The sequence below is a fragment of the Agelaius phoeniceus genome, chromosome 21 (assembly GCF_051311805.1).
Source record: "Agelaius phoeniceus isolate bAgePho1 chromosome 21, bAgePho1.hap1, whole genome shotgun sequence".
Taxonomy (NCBI): Eukaryota; Metazoa; Chordata; class Aves; order Passeriformes; family Icteridae; genus Agelaius; species Agelaius phoeniceus.
The window spans coordinates 8,067,755-8,092,645 of NC_135285.1; the positions used below are offsets into that span (position 1 = coordinate 8,067,755).

The 24,891-nt window shown below is 53.0% G+C and overlaps 1 protein-coding gene across 1 annotated transcript; it reads left to right on the forward strand.

Annotated features, from left to right (window-relative positions):
• Positions 1-8,837: 8,837 nt before the first annotated feature.
• DBH (dopamine beta-hydroxylase) lies at positions 8,838-23,316 on the forward strand. The gene is given in 13 exon segments (XM_054646565.2): positions 8,838-8,895; positions 8,898-9,268; positions 11,274-11,420; positions 12,648-12,905; positions 14,255-14,431; positions 15,056-15,158; positions 16,330-16,496; positions 17,835-17,978; positions 18,072-18,110; positions 18,873-18,932; positions 19,617-19,744; positions 20,135-20,294; positions 23,038-23,316. Coding segments are annotated over 13 exon segments (1,947 nt in total). The 3' UTR covers positions 23,173-23,316.
• The last annotated feature ends 1,575 nt before the right edge of the window (positions 23,317-24,891 follow it).

A 24,891-nucleotide genomic window follows, 5' to 3' on the forward strand; every position in this document is an offset into this window, starting at 1 on the left:
ACCAGAGAGCTTCACCCCCAGTGCTGGCACAGGAAAAGAAACCCCCTCCCCATCCCCAGGGCAGGGAAAAAGCCAAGGCAAACCCTGCAGCACCCCCTGTTTGATCCCACACGGCCCCCAGGGCACTTTATAGGTGGTGTGAGTTTGTTCCCTGCTCTGTTTTTCAGGGGCTGTGCTGGGGTTTCAGCTGGTTTTGGCTTCATGAACAGAATAGGGAATGTTTCTCCTCTCCCCAGATCCATGCCCATTCCAGCACAACCTCAGCTTAGAGCCCACATCCACAGCTTTTTCCCAAAGTGGTGATTTTCAGCAGCGGTGATTCACAAGGTTTCCTTAATGCTTGGGGTAGTGATGACTCTTCAGAGCTGGAAAAAGCAAAATTTAGGACAAAACCTGAATCCTAGAGGTGCATTACCCCTCTAGCAGGTGGGCAACCTGCAGAAGCACCACCACAGGAGGTGTGGAGGTTGTCCCCAGCCCCAAGCTGCTGTGACAGGGGAGCACAGACTGCCCCAGCTCTCCCTGAGCTCTGCAGTCCCTGGTCCCTGAGCTCCCTGCAGAGCTCCCCTGGGCACAGGGGATGCTCAGTGTGTCTCAGGAGGCTCTGCCACCACCCTTGGCTCTTGCCACCCAAGCTGTCTCAAACTCCTGGTGCAGCAGGGACCCTCCTGCAGGCCCCTGGATGGTCTCTGTCCATCGGGATGTGTGACTTCTGTCCTGCAGCATTCATTTCCCTGGCAGTGAAACTCATTCCCAAGAACTAACTCAATTTTTCTCATCAGCAGTTCCAGCCCATCGATACTTTTCTGTCCCTCTCAGCTGATGAGAATAATCAGTGGTTTTATAGCACATCTGCTCTTTTTGAGATGGTATCGCTCGTAGCACTCCTTTAATCTATACAGAGGGAAACAGTTGTATTTAATTAATTGCTCCCCAAATAAACTGATCACCTCCAGCAATTCCAGCACACTTTACACGCAGTTCAAAAGCCTGTGCAGAGATCTGAAAGGAAAAGCACTCATTGTGATGACAAGAAATGAAGGTGAAGGAAAAAAAAACACAATTTGTCTTTAAAGAGTCTACTTAAGACAATTATTATTTAATTATTCTATCAAATCACTTAATACTGAACTGTGTTGTGGTTGCTGTTGAGTTTTTCTTCAAGGTTGCTCGAACCACGTGCAGAAGATGTTGAAGGGCTGAGCTTTAAAAAAAAACCCAACCAATTTTAGATTTTTATTACTTGTGCAGGTCAAACGTCACCGTCTGGCAATTTGTCACTGTATCCTTGCTCAGAAATATGAACTATGGAGCTTCTCTGCTTGGCCCATTCATTTTGGTTTCAATGCCTGGCCTCAGGTACTGCAGTAAACATCCTCCTTGCTTCCCAGGAGATATCAAAGCAATTCTCACGGAGCTGAGCCCAGGATAAGGAGCAAGGAAAAGCAATGTTATAACAAGGACTTAGCAAATGCTTGGGCTGCCTTGAGAGAGCACAGAGCTTGTTTTTTGGACTTTAACATGAGGTTTGCTTACCCTAAGAGCAATTCTGGGAAATCAGAATGATATGAAAGAGAAAAATGGCTTTTATAATGTATTTCTTGCACTGATGTACAAAACCTCCATGGTGAGCACGGTCTGGGCTGTACAAACACAGATTCCCTAGACTTTGCAACAGAAATTTTTACAGAAGGGAAGTGCTAATTAGCATCCACAGTTTGGGAGCCAGTTGATAGCCTCGAGACCTGGCAGCTGGCCAGCCACAACTTTCATCAACCCCAACATTTGGGAAGTGTCCTGTGCCTGCCAAGTCTGTGGGATAAACAGACCCAGCAGCAGCCAGGAGCCAAATCATCTGTGGGTTTGAAGTGCAGTGCTCAGGTTGTGCTCACCTCTTCCCTCCACCTCCACCCCTGGGTTATTCCCAGTATCAATCCTTCAGTGATTTTGTGCCCTCCCACTCCTCCAACCCCAAATTCTTGGTTTTCTCCTTTGACTCACAACTTGGCATCAAACTACCCAGGAATATTTTATGATCTTCCCATCATTCAGCATCCAAGGCTGCTCTCTAGGTTTGTTTTTTTGTTTTTTTTTTTCCCTTACCTCCAGCTTGCTCCATCCCCAGGGCAGATTTCCCTTTGGTTTTCCCGACTCTGGAGGAATCTTCCACCTGAGGCTGATCTGTGAGCACAACCCACAGCCAAACCTGGGCACTGCTGGGAGCACTGCTGGAGCTCTGCCCAGCTCCCTGTGTGTATTCCCAGGGGAACACACCGGCCTGGGGGATGCTGGTGATGTTTTTATCCTCAAAACTCCTTTGGCAACTGCACTTGGGTGGATGTGACACACACCAAGCGTGTGGCCTTGCAGAGATGCAGTAAAATACACACTCACCTGAGATACAGCAGCAAAAGGGCTCTTGATATTGCTAAAGGATCCCACTGCTTGTGCAGGGCTTTGTTCCACAGGGGAAACACAGAGTTAGGGCTCTCTAATCCAACTCTGCTTTTCTCTGCCTCTTCCCCACGATCATGGAGGTTCCCTCTCTTGGATGGTCTCCAAGCTGATCCCAAATATTCATGGCAGCAGCCTGAAAAGTCCCCACTGCCTCTTCCTCTTGTCTGCAGCACCTCAGTCACCTTCACTGGAATTAATTGCAGAATTTTATATTGCTGAGAACAGCAGTGATTCTCAGCTTTGTGCTCTTCCACAGCCACATCTCTGCATCTGTTTTAGCCCCCCACAATGTCAGAACCACCTGGTTTTTAACACAGCCCCAACAACTGCTCCAAACTGGGACCTTGCTTGGTGTCCCCAACCAAAGTGGAGAAGAATTCTCCCCTGCCGCTGCAGAGGTGGGAGAGAACTCTTCAGGGAAATTAAGAGTGATCCTGTAAAATCAGGGATGGCTGGTAATGGAGGAGTGCAGGGTGTTCTGTGTCTGAAGAGGGAAAAACAGGGTTTGGTGTGGTTTTTAAAGGATAAAACAGATCTTTCCTCATGGAGTTTGGGATTCTTCACCACAGGCCGGGTGATGAAGCTTGGAAAGGTGTCAGCTTGGATTCACAGGGAGAGAGAGAGGAGAGAAAACAAATGGATGGATGGATGGATCATGGATGGATCATGGATGGATGGATCATGAATGGATGGATAGATGGATGGATGGATGGATGGATGATGGATGGATGGATGGATGGATGGATGGATGGATGGATGGATGGATGGAGGGATGGATGATGGATGGATGGATGGATGGATGGAGGATGGATGGATGGATGGATGATGGATGGATGGATGGATGGATGGATGATGGATGGATGGATGGATGATGGATGGATGGATGATGGAGGGATGATAGATGGATGGATGGATGGATGGATGATGGATGGATGGATGGATGATGGATGGATGGATGGAGGGATGATGGATGGATGGATGATGGATGGATGGATGGATGGATGGATGGATGGATGGATGGATGGATGGATGATGGATGGATGATGGATGGATGGATGGATGATGGATGGATGGATGGATGGATGGATGGATGGATGATGGATGGATGGATGGATGGATGGATGATGGATGGATGGATGGATGGATGGATGGATGATGGATGGATGGATGGATGGATGGATGGATGGATGGATGATGGATGGATGGATGATGGATGGATGGATGGATGGATGGATGGATGATGGATGGATGGATGATGGATGGATGGATGATGGATGGATGGATGGATGGATGATGGATGGATGGATGGATGGATGGATGGATGGATGGATGGATGGATGGATGATGGATGGATGGATGGATGGATGGATGGAGGATGGATGGATGGATGGATGGATGGATGGATGGATGGATGGATGGATGCTCTTCCCATGGTGGAAGGCATCTGGAAGTCCAGGAATGAGCTGACACAGCCACGGGCTGGGAATGTCGCCACAGGTGAGCATGGAGGGTGGGAAAAGGGAGGCATTGGTGGATACTGAGAGCTTGGGGTTGCACCTGCTGGGGGAAGAGTCATCACCACTGGGAGGACTGGGCCAAGCTTCCCATGGCTCTCCTGCAGGGCGAGGCTGGAGCCGAGTTGATCCTGCCTGGAGCATCTTTTGCGGGGACACGTGAATCTGTGTTCCAATGCGTGGAGATGGTTATTGCAAAGCCACTTTATTTCTGGTGTTGTTATTGGCAGGGGAGTGGGAGTGCAATACAATTTTAGCCACCCTGATGTCTCTGTGTCCCTTACATCCCACCTCCATTCTAGAGCAGCTTTTCCCTCACATTACACGATCCTTTCGACTGTACAAAAGGGACTTTTTTTGCACCTGAAATGGTAAAAAATGAGCTGGTCCTGCAGAGCAGGGTCAGGAGTGGGCAGTCCTGAGAGAGTTGATGGCTGTATGTCCCCACCACCATCAGCACTCCTGGTCCCAGCAGGAAGCAGGATTTCCTTGCATATGGCAGGAGCAGGGGATGACCAAGATCTGTGTGAGGCTCAGTGAGGATGAACTTGGAGAAGGATTCCAGTCACACCAGGAGCCCAGCCCAGCCCTCAGGCACGAGCAGAGCAGGAGCAGCCCAGCCAGCAGCACCTTTTTGTTCATTTAAAACCATCCCACTGAAGATCAGGGTGAGTGTCCAGAGCTGCTGAGTCGGAGCCCACCCCTCAGATAAACTCCACTTCCCAAAGCTCTCTCAGACCTCTCCCACCTCCCACTGGCACTGGTGTGATCCCCTGGATCACACAACGCTTCATAAACACACCCAGAGAACGCTTTTGTCTCTTCCTGTCCTTTTCAGATATTTTGGGTATTTGTGGCAATCTCTCCTGTTTATATAACAAAGCCACAGCCCAGTGTTTGTGACACCATATCCATGGAAACCCTAATATAGCATGCACAGGCGAGGAGATCTCATTAGGTGCCTCAGCTGCGGCAGCACTGGGGAGGGAATTTCTCTGGGATGCTCTGCTGGGAAGGGGCCTGGCTGCTCACCCAGCCTGGAGCACCTGGCAGGGCAGTACCACTTCCCAAAGAGCAAATAATGGTAATTTTTGGGTAATTTTTGCCTTTCTCCTGCTGTCCCATCACCAGCTCACCGTGGCTTAGCCCAGACACTCACCTTTGGCTCTGCAGATCTTTGGGTGCATGGCTGGAGCAGAGGGAGAGGCAGAAGGGATGGAGCTTCTCAGGGCAGTGCTGTCCTCACCTTCAGTGCCAGAGCAGGAGCAGAGTCTGAGCTGTAAAGAGCAGCTCAGGTCCAGTTCTGTCCCTAATTTGGGGCAAGTGACTCAGTGGGGAGGTCTGGTCTGGTTGCCCTTTGGATGTGAAGCAAAAAATTTCTTCCATGGTGTAAAACAACAACAAAAAAACCCCCTGGTCCTGAGGAAGGTAAACCAGGTTAGGAGAAAGCAAGAAACTGGAACAAGCAGAGGCTTGGCAAGGGGGATGTTACAGCATTTGGGCTGTAAGGCACAAACTCAGTGCAAGAAGGGAGGAATGGCTCTTCCCACCCATCCCTGCTGGATCAGGGATGATCCACATCCCATCATCCCTGGATCACAGTCACCTCCAAGTGTCCAGGGCCATTCCCACCCATCCCTGCTGGATCAGTCACCTCCAAGGGTCCTGTCCCGGCTGGCACAAGGCACATCTGTGAGTTAAACCAGCCCAGGCTGCTGGCACATGTGGGAGTTCCCTGCAAAACCTCAGAGCTCGCTGTGGCCCAGGTGACACAGGGACACTAAGCTGCTTTAGAGAGGGCAGACACTCACCTGTATCCCTGCTGGGCAATTGAAACTCAGACTGGCAGGGCACAAAAAAACCCCATGAGCAGCCTGCAGATCCCTTCTGATTCCTTATGGCAAGAGGACTGGGCAAAGAGATCCTTTGGGAAGGATGATAAACAATCCTCCTCACCTTGGGGTGTGATGGAACAGATCCTGTGGGCCATGGGGCTGCTCCACAGCTCTGATCTGCTGGCTGAGGGCTGGATTTGGCCAGAGGAATGGCCCACATTGGCCCCTGCAGGGTCACCAAGGTGTGAGCATCCCCCCCGTGTGCCAGCCCAGCTTTGCCCTGCTCACACACGGCTCCAGCCTGAGTCAGGCACTGCCAAACCTCATCAGCACCCAGAAAAATTCCATCCTGGGGCTGGGCAGGGCTGTGGAGAGCAGAGCCCCGAGGCACGGAGAGTGGGAGCAGACAGAGAGCTTCCCTCCCATCCCTTCCCCTCCCCTCCCTGCCCTTGCCCAAATCGAATTTCCATTTCTGTTAGCGAGGCAATGGATTATAGCTCGGGGGGCTCTGCCGGCTCCAGCCCCTAATTCAGAGCATCAATTGTGTTTAAAGCTGTACCTGTGAGCAGCCTTTGTTCCAGGCGGGCAGCTCCGCTGCTCCTCGGCACTGCCGGGCTCTGGAAGCCACCGCTGGCCACCAGGCTGCTGAGTGGGGAGGGAAAACCGCGGATTTTTGTCACCAGGAGGGTTTGGGTGTGGGCTCAGCGACTCCCGGTGCGGGTTCAGCATCCATCCCTGCCCTGGGGCTCACAGCCCGCTCCAGGTGTTCCTGGGCATCTTTTCTGCTTTTCTGCCTGGAGAGGGGCATGAGGGGTGTGGGGACACCCCAGTCCCATCTCCAGCACAGTCCTGCCGGCATTGCCTTCCTCAGGAGCTCCCACACGGGCACAAAGTGGCTGCTCTGCCCCGGAGGACAGGGCAGGACCCACGGCTCCCACCCCACAGCCCTCCCGTGGGACGCTACTCCCAAATGAGTCTCCCAGTCAGGAAACTCTGGCGTTTCTACATCTCCTTGAAGTCTTAAAATAAACACTCCCAGCAATGAGTGGAAAGCTGGATCCTCACTCCTCGCCTGGATTTATGAGCCACGACTCAGGAGAAACTGAAGGAGGGGGGCAGAGAGAGAGATGTACATAATTTTTTTTTTCTGTCTTCAAATAAATTCTCAGCGCTTATCTGCAAAGTTCAGCTGTTTTCAAGCTGACCTGCCCGTGTTCTGCTGTTCCACTGCAAATTCCTCCTGTACAGGAGAGCTCAGGAGCTCCACTTGCACACGCCAGCAACCTGGGGTTTCATCTCTGATGGAGGAAGGCAGAACTTGTTAGCTCAGGACCCCCTCCTGCCCCCGGTGAGGATCACTTTGCCTTCCTGCCGTGCTTGGCAGCTCAGCATCTTCTCTTTACAATGAGGAAACGGAGCCAAGAGATGAGGACAAGTGGGTGAATCTGCTTGGAGGAGATCAGGGATAGGCAAGGACAGAAATCTGTTCTATGGGGCTTTTGTGAGGCAGCCAGGCTTGTGTAACGCTTGAGCACCAGGGCTGGAGGATGAGGGACATCCATCTGATGCCTTCAGTGTGTCCAGCAGCCTCAGGAAAAGGGGAAAATGCTGCATCCTCCTTCAGGAAGGTTTAAGAGAGCTGTGGTTGGGGTGAGGTGCAGATCCAGGAGCAGCTCCAGTGAGCAGAACCCCAGGGATGCCACGCTGGGAGCATCCCCAGGCAGCTCCTCCCGCTATCCAGGCGTGCTTTTAAGGTTTTTTAGCAGCAGTGGGAGGGCCGGTGGGCACTGGGCTGTGCACTGGAGGAGGGATGGGGCTGAGGGGCGCTCCTCTGGGACAGCTCAGCTCTCCATCCCTCCCTGTGCTTGGCCTTTTGCCCGGTGGGGCTGACTGAGAGAGCAAACCCTGCGAGCAGCAGGTCACCCGGCAAGGAGAGAGAGACGGCCGGGATCAATTGACGCATTCCTGAGTAATGGTTGTGTCTTAGGACAGTGAAACCTCCTCGGGTTTAACGTGGAGATGCTCGCATTGATGACTCATTAAAACGCCGAGCTGAATCCATTTCCTCTCCTTAGCCAGGGCTGGGAGAGGCGGATCTGCCCCTGTGACATTGCTGCAAGGAGCAGGAGGAAAGCCGAGCCCCGAGGGAACCCCGCAGAGGGAGGCAGCGCCCAATAAATAAATTAATAAAATAAATAAATTAATAAAACAATATTTTATTAATAAATTAATAAAACAATGCCACTGGCTCGCAGGATAAAGCCAGGCAATGTGTGTGTGTGTGTGTGTGCAGGCACAAGAGCTCCAGGCAGTTCATTATAATTCCAATTAACGTGGGAAAGTTAATAACCGAAAGAGAATCCATCAGATTTTAAACAAATGGGAAGCGGGATGGGGAGAGGCTAAAGGTGTCTTTAAACTGAGCCCAAGTCCCAGCTGCTACAAAGAAATAACAAAAATTGAATATATCCAGTGGCCTAGGCAGGTGGGGGCTTCAATGGGTACAAAGCTGGGTGGGAGAGGAGCTGGGCTTTGCTGGGTTTGAAAGGGCCAGAACTACATCCCACAATGGCCAAAAATGAGAGGAGAAAGGAGAGGAGACACCTCTTTTCTTGCTCTTTGAGAGAAATCAGCATTTCCTCTGGCACTGAGCTTTGCAGAGAAAATATTTCAGTCCCTGTCAGTATTATTTAATGCCTGGGAGCTCAGACAAGGCTCAGGGTGCTTCGTTCTCATGTCTGGCCACCTTTGGGGTGATCCCAGGCTGGGTTATGTGGACACCCAGGCCAAAGGTACCACGAACAGTGCAGAGCATGTCCACGAGGGCTCAGCCAGAGCAGCCTGTGAGCAAACAGCCCTGCCCAGCCACTAAAGAAGATTTAAGAGCGAATCACATCAGCCCAGTCAAACCCAATTGCTATTGATAACGTCCATGTGCAATTAGAGCCAATTAAGGGGAGACAGCAGATGACAAGTGTTTGGCCAGGAGCTGACGGGGGTCAATACACCAGTCCAATTTCCCAACAGCCAAATGCAATTAAGGACTATCACTTACCCAGCTTGCCCAGGAGGGCCAGCACATAAATGGGCACACCAGGTGCCGGGTGCTGTCCTGGCAGGATGCAGAGCTCCAGGAGCAAGCCCTGCTCCTGCCCCAGCCTCAAGCTGAGGGAGGTGGCATCCATGTACTTCACCCTGGTGGCAGCGTTCCTGGTCATCCTGGTGGTGGCCCTGCAGGGCTCGGCGCCCCGCCAGAGTGATTTCCCCTACAAGGTGCCCCTGGATCCTCAGGGGCTGCTGGAGCTCTCCTGGAATGTCAGCTACCCCGAGCAAGCCGTGCATTTCCAGCTGCTCATCAGGGAGCTGCACTTCGGGCTCCTCTTCGGGATGTCGGACAGGGGCGAGTTTGAGAACGCGGACCTGGCCGTGCTCTGGAGCGATGGGCACAACTCCTACTTTGGGGTGAGTGCTTGCATGGGTGCTTTTGGGGTTCCCCTCCTGGAAATGCTGCTCTCTGAATCTAGCTGGTGGTTTGGTAGAGTGGTGTACAGGCATACCCTGGGGCAGCCCCACTGCTCAGGGTCCAGAAGGTCTCGGGGGTTTCTACCCCAGATCAGATCCACACGATGGGTTTGGCATGGGGATTTACCCAAAAGAACACAGAATAACACAGCAAGGCTGAGGGAGCCAGGAGCTGGGTGTCTCTGCTGTGTTCAGCTGCAAAGACACACAGATCAACACCCTGCTTCACTTGTGTGCTGCTGCCAGCCACATTAAAAATTAACCACAGCTCCCATTAATGGCTCTGAGACAGGGCAAAAGTCACCAGGCAGAGGCTGCTCCTGCCAGCAGGAGGAACCCAGCTGAGAGTTGCATCCAGTGGGATCAATGGGATAACAGGGCAGCCTGGGGTGTTGTCAGAATTTAAGGTGCAAATGTATTTGGGAAAACCAGTTGTGTTGTTTGCTGTTGCTGCTGCAAACTCCATCCTTCCTGCCAGTGTCTGTTTGTTGGGTTCCTGTCTGGGTGGTTTTCCCAGCCCTATCCCCAGCCCACCACATCAGACTGATTGTGATTGTGCTTGGCTGCAGAAAGAAATTCCCATTTTTGCCTTTGTGAGGCTTTCCATTAAGTTAAATTTTACCTCTCTGCTTACTTCAAATTAACCATAAAACACGTTCTTTCGCAATCAGCCGCAATGTGATCCGCAGTGCAATGAAATCATGAAAAGAAGGCTTTATTATCTGAGCTCTTTTCCTGCTAATTACCAGCCTTTCAGGGTCTGTGGTGGGCCAAATGCTCCAGGATTTCACAGCATCATGTAAAGAAAACATAAAGGATCATTTCTAATCTGCCCTCCTGTGCTCACCCAAAGACAAACAGAAACACCCGGCAGCGCTCGGGTTTTCTCTTTCACTTGGTGTTGCACAGCATCCTGCAAGGAGATCTCTATAAATCTCTCCAGCCCTGCTTTTCTCTCTCCCAGCAGCTTTTCTTCTGGATAAGTGTGTTGGCTGTTAAAGAGATCCACATTTGTTCAGCCCCCCATGTACTATGAGATTAACTTGCGCTCCATATTCCTACGAAATCAAATGTCATGAGAGCTCCATGGAGCTGATTTCTCTCTCCCCCTCTAAGGACAATATGTTCTGGAAATATGACTCTATAGCTCTCGCTGACATGATGCCAAGTTGCTTTATCCCTTTTCTTCTGGTTTTTCCTCCCAAGATAAGAGAACCAGTGCCACTTGTGTGCACACAGCCAGCTACTTCCTGGGTGCCTTTTCTGAGTAAACAGGAGACCAACGGGAGAAACAAAAGATCAAAGAAACAGCCCTGATCAAACCCAAATTATCTCAGGATTTTATACTCCAAGCCTTCAAACCCTGAGGCACAGGAATACCCTGCTGCTTTGCTTCTTGGGGTGGCTTTGTCACCATCCTCTACAATAAGCAGTGTTTAGGAGGCCGTGCTGGGCTGCCAGAACAATCTGGCCACGAAAAAATTAAAGATTTTGCAGAAAAACTTTAGCCCAGCAAGGGTCTGATCTTAAATTGAGGGAGGCTGGTTTGTGCCAAGGGTTTTGGAAAGCCCAGCACCCCCTTCCACAGGGTCCCCCCAAGACAAACACACCCAAAATCCAGCACAGACCAACACAACACCTTCATGTGTCCCTGGGGGCTTTTCTCCCTCCCTTCTCCACCTTTCCCCACTCACATCTCAGCTTGTAAAGGTCTTTCTGCAGACTGTTAGTGCTGGCTCAGGTGTTTCCCAGGTCTGTCTGTTCACCAGGGATCCTGTAGCAGAGGCCATTCCAGCACGGATCTGCCCAGAAGATGCTGGAGGTGGGCACGGAGCAAAGCACAGGCATCCTGCAGCTCTGGGGTGCTGAGGGTGCACAGAAGGAGGACCTGTGGCACCCCTGGAGGCACCTCCTGGCTGAGCAGGCTGCTCTGTCTCTCTCACAGGATGCCTGGAGTGATGCCAAGGGGCAGCTCCACATGGATTCCCAGCAGGACTACCAGCTCCTCGGGGCTCGCAGGGCTCCTGAGGGGCTCTACCTGCTCTTCAGGAGAGCCTTCAGCACCTGTGACCCCAAGGACTACCTGATAGAGGTATGGCATTGCCCTCACCCTGCCGTGGCACCCCCAGCCCCATCCCAGCCCTGTTTGGGCACAGCATCAGGTGTTGGTGCTGTGTGAGGCAGAGAGGAAGTGAGCTACAGATGTCAGCCCTGGCCCATGAGTAATGTTTGGCACCATCTCTTCACAACCCCTTCAAAAGCTCTCTCAAGTGTAGCTTTTAGCTCGTTTGCATCATCAGCTCCTGTTGAACATGCATTGGGTCTATATAAATCCTTCCTGCATCACTCTGCTTGACAGTCTGGAGCCAACTGTTGGGAGTGTCACGAAGAGGGGTTGGTGTATCAACAGCAGGCAAACAGGAGGGTGGTGACAGGAGCTGGGACAAAGGGACAGCAAATAGAGGTGCTGCTCCGTGCTCGGTGGTGTCTCCCTGGCTCTGCACCCACCACTCCTCTCTGAGCTGGGATTTGGGATAAACCCTCCCAGTGGGGGCTGTCAGACAGCTCAGGGGCTCAGCTACAGGCCCTGGAATCAGCGCAAGGCTCATCTCACATGAAAGCCTTTGTGGGCAGGATATTTTAGAGCCAACGTGGGCACAGAGTGTCCTCGAGTTTTTGCTGCTGGTGCTCAAAAGCTTCTCTTGTGGTGAGAAGTGTCTGCCGTCTGCCAAAACACTGAGAGCCCTGGAGGGAACAATCTGTGTGTGTGAGCCACGAAAACACTTGCTGGTCTTTATTCTCTGATCCTTTAGGAAAAGATTGTTCTCTTTTTCCTTCCTCCCTTATCTCCTGTCCAGAGCTCTCAGCGTTCTTGTTTGCAGCAGACTTTCAGCAGAGCTTCTTGTGGTACCTTCCACCTGAAAAGAAGCTGGAAAGAAAGGGAGGGCTTCAGGGAGAAGTTTTCTTTCTGCTCTTACCTCCCAGGCTATTGCTGGGCTGCAGGGGAAGATGAGCCCTCAACTGATGGGTTTGTCCCAGCCTGGAGCTCATGAGGGGCTTGGAAGGGGCAAAGAGGATGTGTCAGCCTTTTGGAATTGATGGGGAACCTGCTAGGGAGCCCTCAGTGACCACATCAGCCAGAGAAACACCTTGGGATGTAGAGCTCTCCTGGAACAGCACAGCACAGTGAGCTGCTGGTGCAGCCAGGGTGGGGTCACAAGATCATTTCTGGGTTCATGCCACCAGTGCTGCTGCTAATGGTCCCTGCAGCTCCTGTTCAGCATGAAAAACCCACAGATATGCTCTGCTCTGGCTCCAGGATGGCACCGTGCACCTCATCTACGGCATCCTGGAGAAACCAGTGCATTCCCTGCAAGCCATCAACGTCTCTGCCCTCCACGGGGGGCTGCAGAGGGTGCAGCTGCTAAAACCCAACATCAGCATCCCTCAGCTGCCCAGAGACATGAAGAGCATGGAGATTACAGCCCCAGATGTTGTCATTCCCAGCCAGGAGACGACCTACTGGTGTTACATGGCAGAGCTCCCCGAGGGCTTCTCCAAGCACCACATTATCATGGTAAGAGGCAGGAGAAGAAGGCTGCTTTCCCCAGGGTGGGTCAGTAATTGTGTTCACATCCCGCAAATTTCACCTCACAGGGAGGCTTTCAGGCCCTGGCATCCAAATGTGGTCCCAAAACCTCTTCCAGGTCCAGCCCACCAATCAGTAGCATCCTCTTGTCTCCTAGAGTGTCTCAGCAGGAGAGGACCAGGTAATGTTTTCCCCCCTGGCACATCCAGCAGGTTCCAGGGCAGGCTCAGAGCTGACTCCCTGCAGAAAGAACAGACCCACAGCAGGATTTTGGCACACAGGAGGAGCATTAAACCACAGGAAACAAAGGAACAGGGCTGATGAGAGCAGGGCAGAGCCAGCCAGGATGGGAACTGGCATCTAAAAGATGAGGCATAGTCCGAAAAAAAGAGTTACAGACGTAAATGCAACTTGTGGGCACTGCCAGACGTGTTGCTTGGGTGATCTCCTGCAGAGGAGAGGCAGAAACCTGATGGCAACCCCAAGGAAAGGATGGGAGAGCACCCAGCAGGTGTGGGGGTGGCTCAGGAGGTGACCTGGCACATCCAGAGTCAAAAGCACACCAGGGGGATGAGGAGAACCTGCAGACACTCGAGCTGCAGTGAGCGCTTGGTGATTTCGAGGGGAGAGGCAATGCAAAGGAAGGCTCAGAAGGAGGATTTTCTCTCTGACAGATGGTGTGAAGTGAATCATCTGTGTGTAAGTAAGAAGTGTGTAACTCCTGATACCTTCCCGCTGCTGCAGATCACTTCTGCAGCTGGCACTTTTAGCCAGAGATGTTCCTCAGGCTTGAGTCACTCTCTCTACCCCAAACCCCCCTCTCCATGCCCCAGGCAGCTGCTGGACAGAATCAAAACCCAAGGGCTGCAGGCAGAGCTACAACAACAACACAGCCAGGACTCTCTGTAGGAAAAAACAACATCCCCAGGGCCACCTTTACCCCTGGTAAAGGACTCAGTCATCACTAAACTGACCAAGATCTTCTGCTGATCCCCATCTCTTACTGGAGAAAGGATGAGCTGGTTCTCTGTGGGTTCTGGTGGGCTCTGGGTTGGTCCCCAAGCCAGCCAAGAAATTAAATATTTCCACAACTGACCTAAGTGCTCCTTGGGCACTACTAACATGTTATTTCCCCTTTGAAGTACCCAGGTGCTTAACTCTGCCATAAGCAAAATATGAGGGGAAAGCTCTTGGCCATTTGTGCCTCATGGCCTGAGCAACCTGTGGCAGAAACTGGTACCAGGTCACAGATACCCCTGCTCTGGCACCTCATGGAGCCTGCAGGGCTCAGGGATGGGCTCTCAGAGTTTCCTCTCCTCCTTGGGCCTGCCTTGCAGTACGAGCCGGTGGTCACGGCGGGTAACGAGGCCCTGGTGCACCACATGGAAGTTTTCCAGTGCGCGGCCGACTTCGACAGCTTCCCCCGCTACAACGGGCCCTGCGACTCCAAGATGAAGCCAGAGCGCCTCAACTACTGCAGGCACGTGCTGGCAGCCTGGGCCATGGGGGCACAGGTGGGTGTGACAAGGGACACGTCCCCCTGGGTGACAACCAGGCCCTGCTGCCTCCCAGACCATCCCGGTGCCGCTTTTGGGGCTTCCCTCACCCTGGGCTCTGCTGGGGTTTGGCTTCAGCCCCTCCTGGGGGTGTTGGATTTCCTACTGGTCCCCAGTTCTCCTCCTCTTTGGTGCCATAAATCAGTGGGGTGGGACACTGGAACAGCTCCCCAGGGAATGGTCACGGCCCCAAGCCTGCGGGAGCTCAAGGAGGTTTTGGACAAAACTTGTGGGATTCCTGGGGCTGTCCTGTGCCCCAGGAATCCCACAAGTGTTATCCAAATCCTCCTTGGACAACAAGGGGGCCAGGGGTTGGATTTTCATGATCCTTTTGTGGGTCCCTTCCAATTCAGGGTATTTTATGATTTTGTGACAACATTCAGGTGTTGTGCCACTGCATGTGGAATGAGAGAAGCTTTTGGAAGCAAGGGCAGCTCTCCAAGCACAACCAAGGGCACAAGTCACATCCCTCAGCCCGTGGTGTGGGTCAGGATTACACCCACACGTTCCCTTAGGCCTTGCAGCCTTGTTCCCAGGAAAGCCACCCTGCTGCTCCCCTAACACCCTCCCTTCTGCTTCCAGGCTTTCTATTACCCTGAAGAAGCAGGTCTTGCCTTTGGTGGCCCAGGCTCCTCCAGATATTTGCGTCTGGAGATCCATTACCACAATCCCCTGGTGTTCAAAGGTGAGGGGCTGCCCTGAACGTTGTTTTACCTGTGTGACCATGGCAGGAGAGCTGGGGAAATTCCAGGGAAGCATTGCCACCTTCTGGAGAGGCCTCTGGTCCAAACCATGGCCCTGTTCTCACCTTTGTGGAGAGCTGATGGTCCAGATCTGTCCCTGCAGGAAAAATACATTACATCCCCACCTTGCTGCTGCTTTTCTGGTCTCAGCAAAGCCATCCTCACTGAAATGCATGCCCAGAGGTGGGGAAGGATGCTTGGGAAAGGAGCCTGCAGGCAGAAAATTGCCCCCACAGAGTTCCTGCAAGGATGTGATCCAGGGCAACACCAGGATTCAGCTGGGCTGTCTCAGGAGTAACCCCAATTTCCACACAAGGTGGTGGGGCTGGGTCTGAGCCCAGAGCAAGAGTGACAGCAGTGCCAAGGCACCAGAGAGACCAGGCTGCCTGGGGAGGGGGGGATGTGGATGTTGATTCCTGTTCTCCTGCTTCGATAACATTGTCAGGAGACACATTGGAAAAAAAAGGATTCCAAACAACCCAGTTTCTTCATTAACATAAAAACAAGCAGCTTCTTGACTACCCAAGGATATTTTTAGGAGGCCAGAGCATATGTACTGTGGATCAATCATAGCACATTCGGCAACTTGAGAAGAAACATGGCTATAAATACAGAGTTCACATCTTCCATCATTCATCTGCTTTTGCCTGTTAACCAATAGTGTCTCCCCCGTTATTCTTATCCCTGGGTGGGCTCCAGCCTGGAGACAGGGAGCTCAGAGCTGCCCTGAACCCCTCCTGACCTATTGACCCTGCTCTTTCCCTTCGGGATTTTGGGATTAAGCTGCAGTGAGCCACATTCCTGAGGGAGTCCTCCAAAGCACCTCCATGCTCTGTCCTCCTGCTTTGGGCTCTCCAAAGGCACCCTTACCTTGCTGTCCTGGGACAATCCAGCCTCAGGTCTGTGCCCTCAGCAGGGAACCAGGTGCATCTGGGGCCACTCAGTGAAGATTTGCACAAAAATGTGTAGGATTTAAAACAGTTTCAAACAGAGGAAGGAAGCTGGGAGTGAGAGGCTCCCCACATCAGCCCAGCATTGTTTTTCACATGTCCTTGTCTTTCAGCTTTTGGCCTTGTTCCTGCAGTGACTTGTCCTTGTCCCCTGGTCCCCCAGGTCGCCGTGACTCCTCGGGGATCAGGCTGTACTACACAGCCACCCTTCGTCCCTATGATGCTGGAATCATGGAGCTGGGCTTGGTGTACACCCCAGTGATGGCCATTCCCCCTGGAGAGGACAGCTTCATCCTCACAGGATACTGCACTGATAAATGCACCCAGCTGGTGAGTGCCTGTCCCCTCCAGCCTGGCTGCACCTCAGAGGAGAAAGGTTCCCCGTGGCTTTTCCCTGGCTCCAGGCAGCACCAACCTGCAGGCTGCCAATTTGAAGTTTTAAACCCACCGTGAAGAAAGAAAAATCTGCTGTGTACAATAAACAGAGAGCAGCTGGTTGGGATGTGCTGGATCCCCCTGGAAGCAGCTCTCCTGGGGAGCCATCTGCTCCAGATCCCCAGAGTACCATTCCCATAAAACTCACTGCCGAGCTGGCCGTGTCCCAGTGGTGCTTTCCCTCACAGGGCTGGGAAAATTGGCTCCTGCTCCCAGGGAGCTTGCCAAGAGCTCCCTCAAAGATGGTTCCAAAGGGCCCACCTTGTTCTCTCAGGGAAGTTTTGGTTGTGTTTTTGTAGGGCTTACCCACAAGGAATCATTTGTACCACCACCACCGAGGGCAGGGAGGGAAGCAGGACCTGCCTCAGCTGCTCCTGCTGCCCTGGAACATGGCTTTGGCAGCAGTGAGGGTTGGTCCCTCTGCAAGGAGCTCACTGAGCTGCCTCTCCAGGGGTACAGCAATCCTCTAAACACCGTGTGAGAGCCAGAACAGGGACAGTGAGTTCCCAGCACACAGCCAGGGGATGTGAGGGAGGGCATGTGAGAGGGGACATCTCGGGTTTTGTGTTGCTGAAATGGCTCCTGAGGTATTAAAAGTCTTTTTTCCCAGCCCCGTGACCGAAGAAGTAGTTGAAATTCCTTGGCTCTGGTTTTTAAGGTTGTTTATTTTCTCTTATCTATTCCATTCTTTCTCTAACCTGCTGAGGTCTGTCCAGCAGGTCGGGTTGTGGCACAGCCACTGCCCTTGGGGTGGTGTTAAGTTTTTATACTAAGAACTACCTGTACTTTATTTACAATAATTTTCCAATACCTATCACCTATATTAGACAGTCTGTCTCTACCCTAAACCAATCCAGAAGTGTCACCACCACAGCAGAAGATGGAGGACAAGAACAAGAAGAAGAAGGACAGGACACGCCCAGATTCCTCCATCTTGCCTCTTGAACCCCCATTCTAAAACCCCAAAACTCTACTTTTTCACCCTGTGACAAATTAACTAACATTCTACTCAAACTCTTGTGCCTTGTAAATCCTCACACAAAGCTGGCAATTTTCTCCATGGGCTAAAATGGAAGGCACAGGAGTTTTTGACTCCATGCCAAGGTCTCTGAGCCCCTTGCCAGGGTCTCGAGTCCTCCAGGGCAGCCAGAGGAATGCCCTGGGTTCTGACAGGGACAGGGCTCCCACGGGGGCCTGAGCTGTCCCTCCTTCCTTCCTTCTTTCCTTCCCCAGGCTCTGCCCTCTGCTGGCATCCGCATCTTCGCCTCGCAGCTGCACACGCACCTGGCAGGGAGGAAAGTGGTGACGGTGCTGTCCCGGCACGGGAGGGAGAGGCAGGTTGTGAACGCCGACAGCCACTACAGCCCTCACTTCCAGGTACAGGGGCTGCAGGGGACACGGTGGGTGTCCCCCCTGGGCACAGTGCCCCTGTGGCACTGCTCTGATGTGTGTCCTTCCCTCCCCTCCCAGGAGATCCGCATGCTGAAGGAGGTGGTCGCTGTTTTTCCGGTGAGTTGCTCCAAAAAATGTTCCGAACAGCACATCCTGAGTCCCCTGCCTCCTTCCATCCCCCCATCCCATCTGGGGACTCCCAGGGGGGCTGGAGGGAGGGTTCCTGGGTCATCTGTGCCATCTCCACGCAGATACTTTGGGGACAACCAGCCCGGAATCGGTGTGTGGGCAGCCAGGAGCTAAATGAGGCTCCTGATTTAGCTGGGCTTCGTCTGGCAGAGGGAGGCTCCTCGGGGGGTGAGGATGAGCCATGGTGCTGCCCTCTGGCCTTGCTTGATGGGAGGAGAGGAAGAGATTCAGCATCAGAGTGGGAGTGGGTGGGAAAACAGGGGTGGAACCTGCCCCAGGGCTCCTCAGATGGGGAAGGACCTGACTGCAAAGCTGGGGGCAGCTCCTGGAGCTGCTCAAGGGACTCAGCACCCACTGGAGCCATGCCCAGGGCTGTGCCCTGCGGTGTCCCCGTGGTCCTCAGCACTGACTGTGGCAGGGAGGCTGTTGTGCCATCAAGTCAGCTCCTGTTTTGGCACTTCAAGCTCTTGCCTAAGTGCAATTTTAAGGTGTTTTCAACCCCGCAGAAATCCTTAAAAAGCGAGGAAAGCAGGAAACGCCATCCCTGGGATGCAGCCCTGGGGAATCTCTGCAGGGGATGCAGTTTTAGCAAGGACTCCTGAGGGGTTGCTGGCTCCTGGTACGGGGAGCAGAGATTTCCATGTGGAGCACTCCCCAGTCCCTAAATTTTCCTGTGTTTGAACCTCCCAGGGCGATGAACTCATCACCACCTGCACGTACAACACTGAGGATCGGAGCAGAGCCACCGTGGTGAGTGCAGGGGCAGCTCTGGGGGCAACCCAGGGTGGGCTGGGGGCACCCCCAGGGTGGGCACTTGCATGAAGCCAGGCTGAATCCCAGCCAGGAGCAAAGGGAGGGTGGGAAGAAGGGAACTCACAGGGCTCTGCTGCCTGCAGCAGGGATGTGAAGGTGCTAATTGTGAAGTAGCATGTGTCACTCTAATTCCCATCACAAACTGTTCCACCAGGGATTAATTGTAATTAAAGAGAAGTGGCATTTTTTGACAGTGCATGTTATTTCCTTACATAGGCAGTGGGAAAAAAAATATAAAAGAGCCTGTCAGAGGTACCATCAACAGGGACAAGGCTAAATATAGCAGAGGGATTATAGGAAATCTGCATTTTAATGTAAACCACACGGTCTAGCCTGGAAGTCTGTCCTTGCACAGAGGGCAGACAAGCAGAGAGCTGGCCATGCCACGCACCTGAAGGGGTGTGAATACCTATCTCTATCTCTATCTCATCTCTATTTATCTAGATATCCAGATCTAGATCTAGAGAGAGATTTTAGATATAGATGCATGTGAGTGTTTTAGATATAGATGCACCCAGAGGTGTGAGTGAGCTCTGTGCCCCCCTGCCCTCCCTGCCCCTGTGCAGCCCCAGCAGGGCACAGCCATGCCCCACTTCCATCACCTTCCTGCCTGTGCCACAGGGAGGCTTTGGCATCCTGGAGGAGATGTGTGTGAACTACGTGCACTACTACCCCCAGACCCAGCTGGAGCTGTGCAAAAGTGCTGTGGATCCAGGCTACCTGCACCGGTACTTCAACCTCGTCAACAGGTAAAGCACTGGTACAACAGCCAAACCCAGGGTTTGGAGGGTGGCTTCCCACCAGGAAGGGAGGGAGGGACTTTTCAGCAAGAGTCAGCGTGTGGCTGAGTGCATAAATGCAAAATATTCCTTATAACCTGAGGCAGACTCCAAGGATCCATGCCAGGGGAGGAGGCTTCAGCCCATCCACCCATGAGGAGGGGGGAAATGCTGACCTTGCACAGGGTGTCCTACCCACGGGCTGCTCCCAAATGCTGCCCTGCTGGCTGCTGCAGGCTGCCCCTGTGCCCAGCGCTGCCCTCAGAGCCATCCCAGGTTCAGGCAGGGAGGAATTGGTCACATCCAGCTCTGGAAGGGCACAGCACTGCTGTACTTCAGCCTGGCCTTTCTCCTGCCCAGGTTCAACGATGAGGAGGTCTGCATGTGCCCACAGGTCTCTGTCCCACAGCAGTTTTACTCCATCCCCTGGAACACCTTCAACAGGGATGTGCTGAGGTCCCTCTATGGCTTTGCTCCCATCTCCGTGCACTGCAACAAATCCTCTGCTGTCCGGTTCCCGGTAGGTGCAGCCTCACTCCCAAAGCTTCCCTGCACAATTCCCACATGACAGGTTGGGTCTGTGGTGCTCAGGACACATCCAAACCCAGCAGGCTCAGGGCAGAGGGCTGGAGCTGCCTGGAAATCCCTGGTATCAGCAGGACACAGAGCCCAGCCTAACCCTGGGCTTAGCCAATACATCAGGAGCCCACCATGGATGCTCCCAGCCAGATCCAATTAGGAGATGCATTTGCATAAAGTGATTTGGAGGCTGCTTTTGCTGACTGTTAAAGTAGGGCCAGATCCAAGGAGAAACGTGAGTTGGTTTTTAGGATTTTGGCAAAACACCCCAGGTCCCAGCAGAGTGAGCTCATTACACACAGCATCTGTGCAGCTTCCAAAGGTTGTGATCCAGCAAAACGAGAAGAATAAAGGACTGGGAGGTCTTTAAAATAAAACCAGGCCCAGAGATGAGGAACATGATGATGATGGTGGTGAAGATTTAAAAGCACTGCTGGCATCAGCTTCCAACACCATTTATCAGTGTAATAAATTTGGAAGATACTTTGTGCCTGGACCCAGTGCTATCTACTGCAGCACAGGGGCATGCTGAGCTGATTGCAGGGGTGACCATCAGCTTTCTGCCACTGTAAGTTCCATTTAGCAAAGTTTCACTCTGGAGTGGGCAGAAACCTTTCCAGTTCCCTGGAACTGGACACCAGGCACCTCTCAGCCACGCAGAGCTTTGCCGCAGGGACAGAAGTGGCGCAGAAGTTTTGTGCAGCAGCAGAGTTATGAATTAAACCTCTTAATTTATGACTCAGACAACTCTCTTCATTTGAGAGAGGTCTTGGGGGCTGCCAGGAAGGGCCTTGAGCAGACCAGAGCCAATGCTGGCACAAAGTGGGTCAGAGCATCGCAGTGAGGGTGAAGGAGCCTCTGCTCCGCTGGTGTTTCAGAGCGAGCCCGACTTGGAGACATCTCATTTATTCCATGCTGTTTCTGCCAAGAGAAAAGCACCAGCTTCTAATTAAGCTCATGTTTTTGCAGTTCAGTGATCCCAAATCTGATGATTTCTGGAAGGAACTGAGTGTTGTTAATTACTGAGCCAAATCTCAAGGTAACACTTGTGAGCAGCACTGGGGACAGTGCCGTCCCCAAGTTCCCCTCCACCCACAAGGGCTGGCAGTAAACTCTGTTCAGGTTTCAACTCAAAAGCACTGAAAACAACAACTATCAAGACACTCTACTTGCCTTTGATCTCTCCAGAAAGCAGGCTCAGGGATGTATCAGCAGGGCAGACGCTGAAGCAGATGGGCTCAGGGTTGGAGCTGAGCCCTAGAGCAGGAGCATCCTAAGGATGCTTAACTGCTCCCCTAAGCCATAAGGGCACAGGAAAAGAGTTGTTCCTCCAGCTGGTGCTCCCCTGCAAAGCTGTCCCCTCTCTGGTCACTCCCCATGAGCTTTGGAAAGGTCCCTCCATCCCACTCCATCTTTCCCCAGGGTTTTCCTGGTGCCGGTGCCAGCTCTGGCCCATTTCGCTTGACAAACCAGCAGAAATTTCAGCTGAAAACATAAATTCCACTTTCATCTCGCTGATGACTCACGGCTCTACCTCTCCTCTCCAGACCTCCCTCCTCCTGCTCTTGCTGTGGCTCAGCCTCTCGCTGACATTTCCGCACGAACACGCAGCTGGCAGCCCAGCCAGAGCATCACCACCCCAGAGCTGAGCCCCCCGTGCTCCCCCAGCCCCTGCCCACCTCTCCACAGCCACCAGGCCATGCCAGCATCAAATCTGAGCTGGATCCTGCTGGGCAGGCTCAGCCCTGGGCACTGCCTGCACGTGGCAGGTTGTTCTTTGCAGGGAGCATCCCCAAGACAAGGTGTCACCACGGATGTACAGAGTGGGGGGATTTGTCCTGGCCGTGGTCACCGTGAGCCCTGATGGCTGTGACCGCCCTTCCATGGCACCTCAGCCAGACTGCTGCATCCCTCCTGCTCCACAGGCACATCCCTGCTGGAAATTCCTGGTTTTCCAGAGCATGGTGGGCCTGTGGCACTCCCTGGTTTGAGCTGTCTCCACCTGACTTGGCAGGTAACACTTTTTGGGGTGGAAACTCCCCAGCTGGGATGGATTTGTGGAACACCTCAGACGTCTGCGCCGCTCAGGGGATGTGTAGGTGCTTCTGCACTAGGAATAATTAGTGATGTCTCATGAGAAAACACCCTGATTTGGACTAAAACCCACTTCAGACGTTAAAACTCGTGCCATTTCTCCAAGCAGACAGAAACACCGAAACTCCATCGTCTTCATTTTCTGGGGGAATGTTTCCATCTCCTGTGTGACCATGTTCACAGGGGTCTTAGGATGAGGGAAGAGACAAGGATCTGACTCTATGTTTTAGAAGGCTTGATTTATTATTTTATGATATCTATTATATTAAAATTATACTAAAAGAATAGGAGAAAGGATTTCATCAGAAGGCTGGCTAAGAATAGAAAAAGAAAGAATGATAACAAAGACTTGTGTCTCGGACAGAGAGTCTGAGCCAGCTGGGCTGTGATTGGCCATTAATTAGAAACAACCACATGAGACCAATCCCAGATGCACCTGTTGCATCCCACAGCAGCAGATAACCATTGTTTGCATTTTGTTCCTGAGGCCTCTCAGCTTCTCAGGAGGAAAAATCCTCAGGAAAGGGTTTTTCATAAAAGATCTCTGCGCCACTGCTGTGCTCTCAGGGTGCTGCTGACCTCTCTTGCAGGGCCAGTGGGAGAAGCAGCCGCTCCCCAGCATCACCGAGAGGCTGCGGGAGCCCAGCCCTCGCTGCCCGCCCTCGCCGGGGGCTCAGCCCGCCGCTCCCATCCCGCTGCACCTGGGACAGCTCCGGAGGGTCTGACACCCTGCCTGCCACCAAGCACCTCCAGGCAGGAGCATCCATCGAGGGGAACATCCCTGCCCACGCAGCAATGCCAGCCGCTGCCCCGGCCCTGCCTCCGGAGGGGCTTCGAGCTCATCAGGCAGAGTTCAGCAAAGCCCTCCGGGGATGGGAAGAGTTATATTTAGTGTGTCATTAGCAATGCTGGCTCTGAGTAATGCTGCTTCCCACCCCCGGGATAATAACGGCGAGGTTTGCTATTGTGCAGCCCCAGGGAGGGGGGGAAGGAGCTTGTTTGCCTGCGGGGAAACTGAGGCACGGAGCAAAGGGATGTGTGGGGGCAGCACAAAAGCCTTGCTGGTGTCCCACGGTCCTGCCTAGCTCAGGATGGCTCCACAGGTGCTCCCTCATGCTGGCAGCTGTGGCAGGGATGGAGGGATGGATGGATGGAAGGAGGGAGGGAGGGATGGAGGGGGGCCACAACACCCACCCAGCCCTCCCCTCCCCTCCCCACTCCTCCACGCTCTGGATTGTTCCTCTCGATGCCACCAGATGCCAATGGCTGGGAACAAAGGACACCTCTGGGATGGGGTTTGGAAAAGGGGAGGGGAGGAGGGGGAATGACAAATCTTTTGTCAGGAAAAAATTGCTCCATTAAATATCTAAATGTAAAATAAATTGCTTTTTGCTGTTGAGCTCTGACTGGAGAGCATTCAGGAGGAGCAGAGGAGAGGCTGGAGGTGTGGAGGTGGAGGGGAGTCCATGTCCATCCCAGCTCTGGGACAGGTGGGATCTAGGCCAGCTGGCCCCCAAATTTCCTTCCCAGCCACCTTGGGTGTAAGAGAAACCCCAGGCCAGAGCACTGCACACCAGAAAAGGCTTTTTAAAGCAAAACCTGATCTTCCAGGCACAGAGTGATGCCTGGCTTGGCAGGGAGGCAGAATGCTCCTTCCCTCAGAACAGGACCACAGCCACCCCCTCCCCTGCCCTCCACCCTGCCAGAGGCAGGGCAGTCACCTCCTATTCAAGTGAAAAATTCATCTCAATCTTGGTTTTTAATGTTTTCAGTAAAACCAAAGCATTTCAGAGTTCACGCTCTTGCCCGTGGCGCTCGTGGCACGAGGGCAAGGAATTGAAATCAGCTCTAAAGAGGCTGTGACCCAAACAAACCTAGTCAAGGGAGGAAAAGGGGAGAGCAGGGAGTGAGATTATTTCTTCAGGCGGGTGAAAGCTCCAGCAGAGAGCCCAGAGAGGGGAGCAGAGCAAGGGATGGTGGTGGGGAGTGCTGATCCTTCCCTTCAGCACAGGCTGTGTGCGTGTGAGGGCAAACCCTCCCTGCTGCCCCCAGGGCTGGCTCTGAGCTGCCAGAGGGGTTCGAGCTCATGGCTCAGCCTCTGCCAGCATCCCCTGTCTGTTGGGAGCTAAAAGGAGCCACCTCCAAGGTGACCTTTGGGAAGAAGGCACAAGGGACCTGGGGATGAGGCCAAGGGCAGTTGTGGGGCCAGTGCCCCCCTGGCCACCTTACACCACAGCCTGCGCCAGGAGCAGCCCAGAAAAATCATGGATGCACCATCCCTGGAAGTGTCCAAGGCCAGACTGGATGGGATTGGAGCAGCTGGGACAGTGGAAGGTGTCCCTGCCCATGGAACCCATGGCATGAGATGGGCTTTGAGGTCCCTTCCTAGCCAAGCTGCTCCATGGTTCCACGATTATGACACACAAACACAAACAGCACTGCAG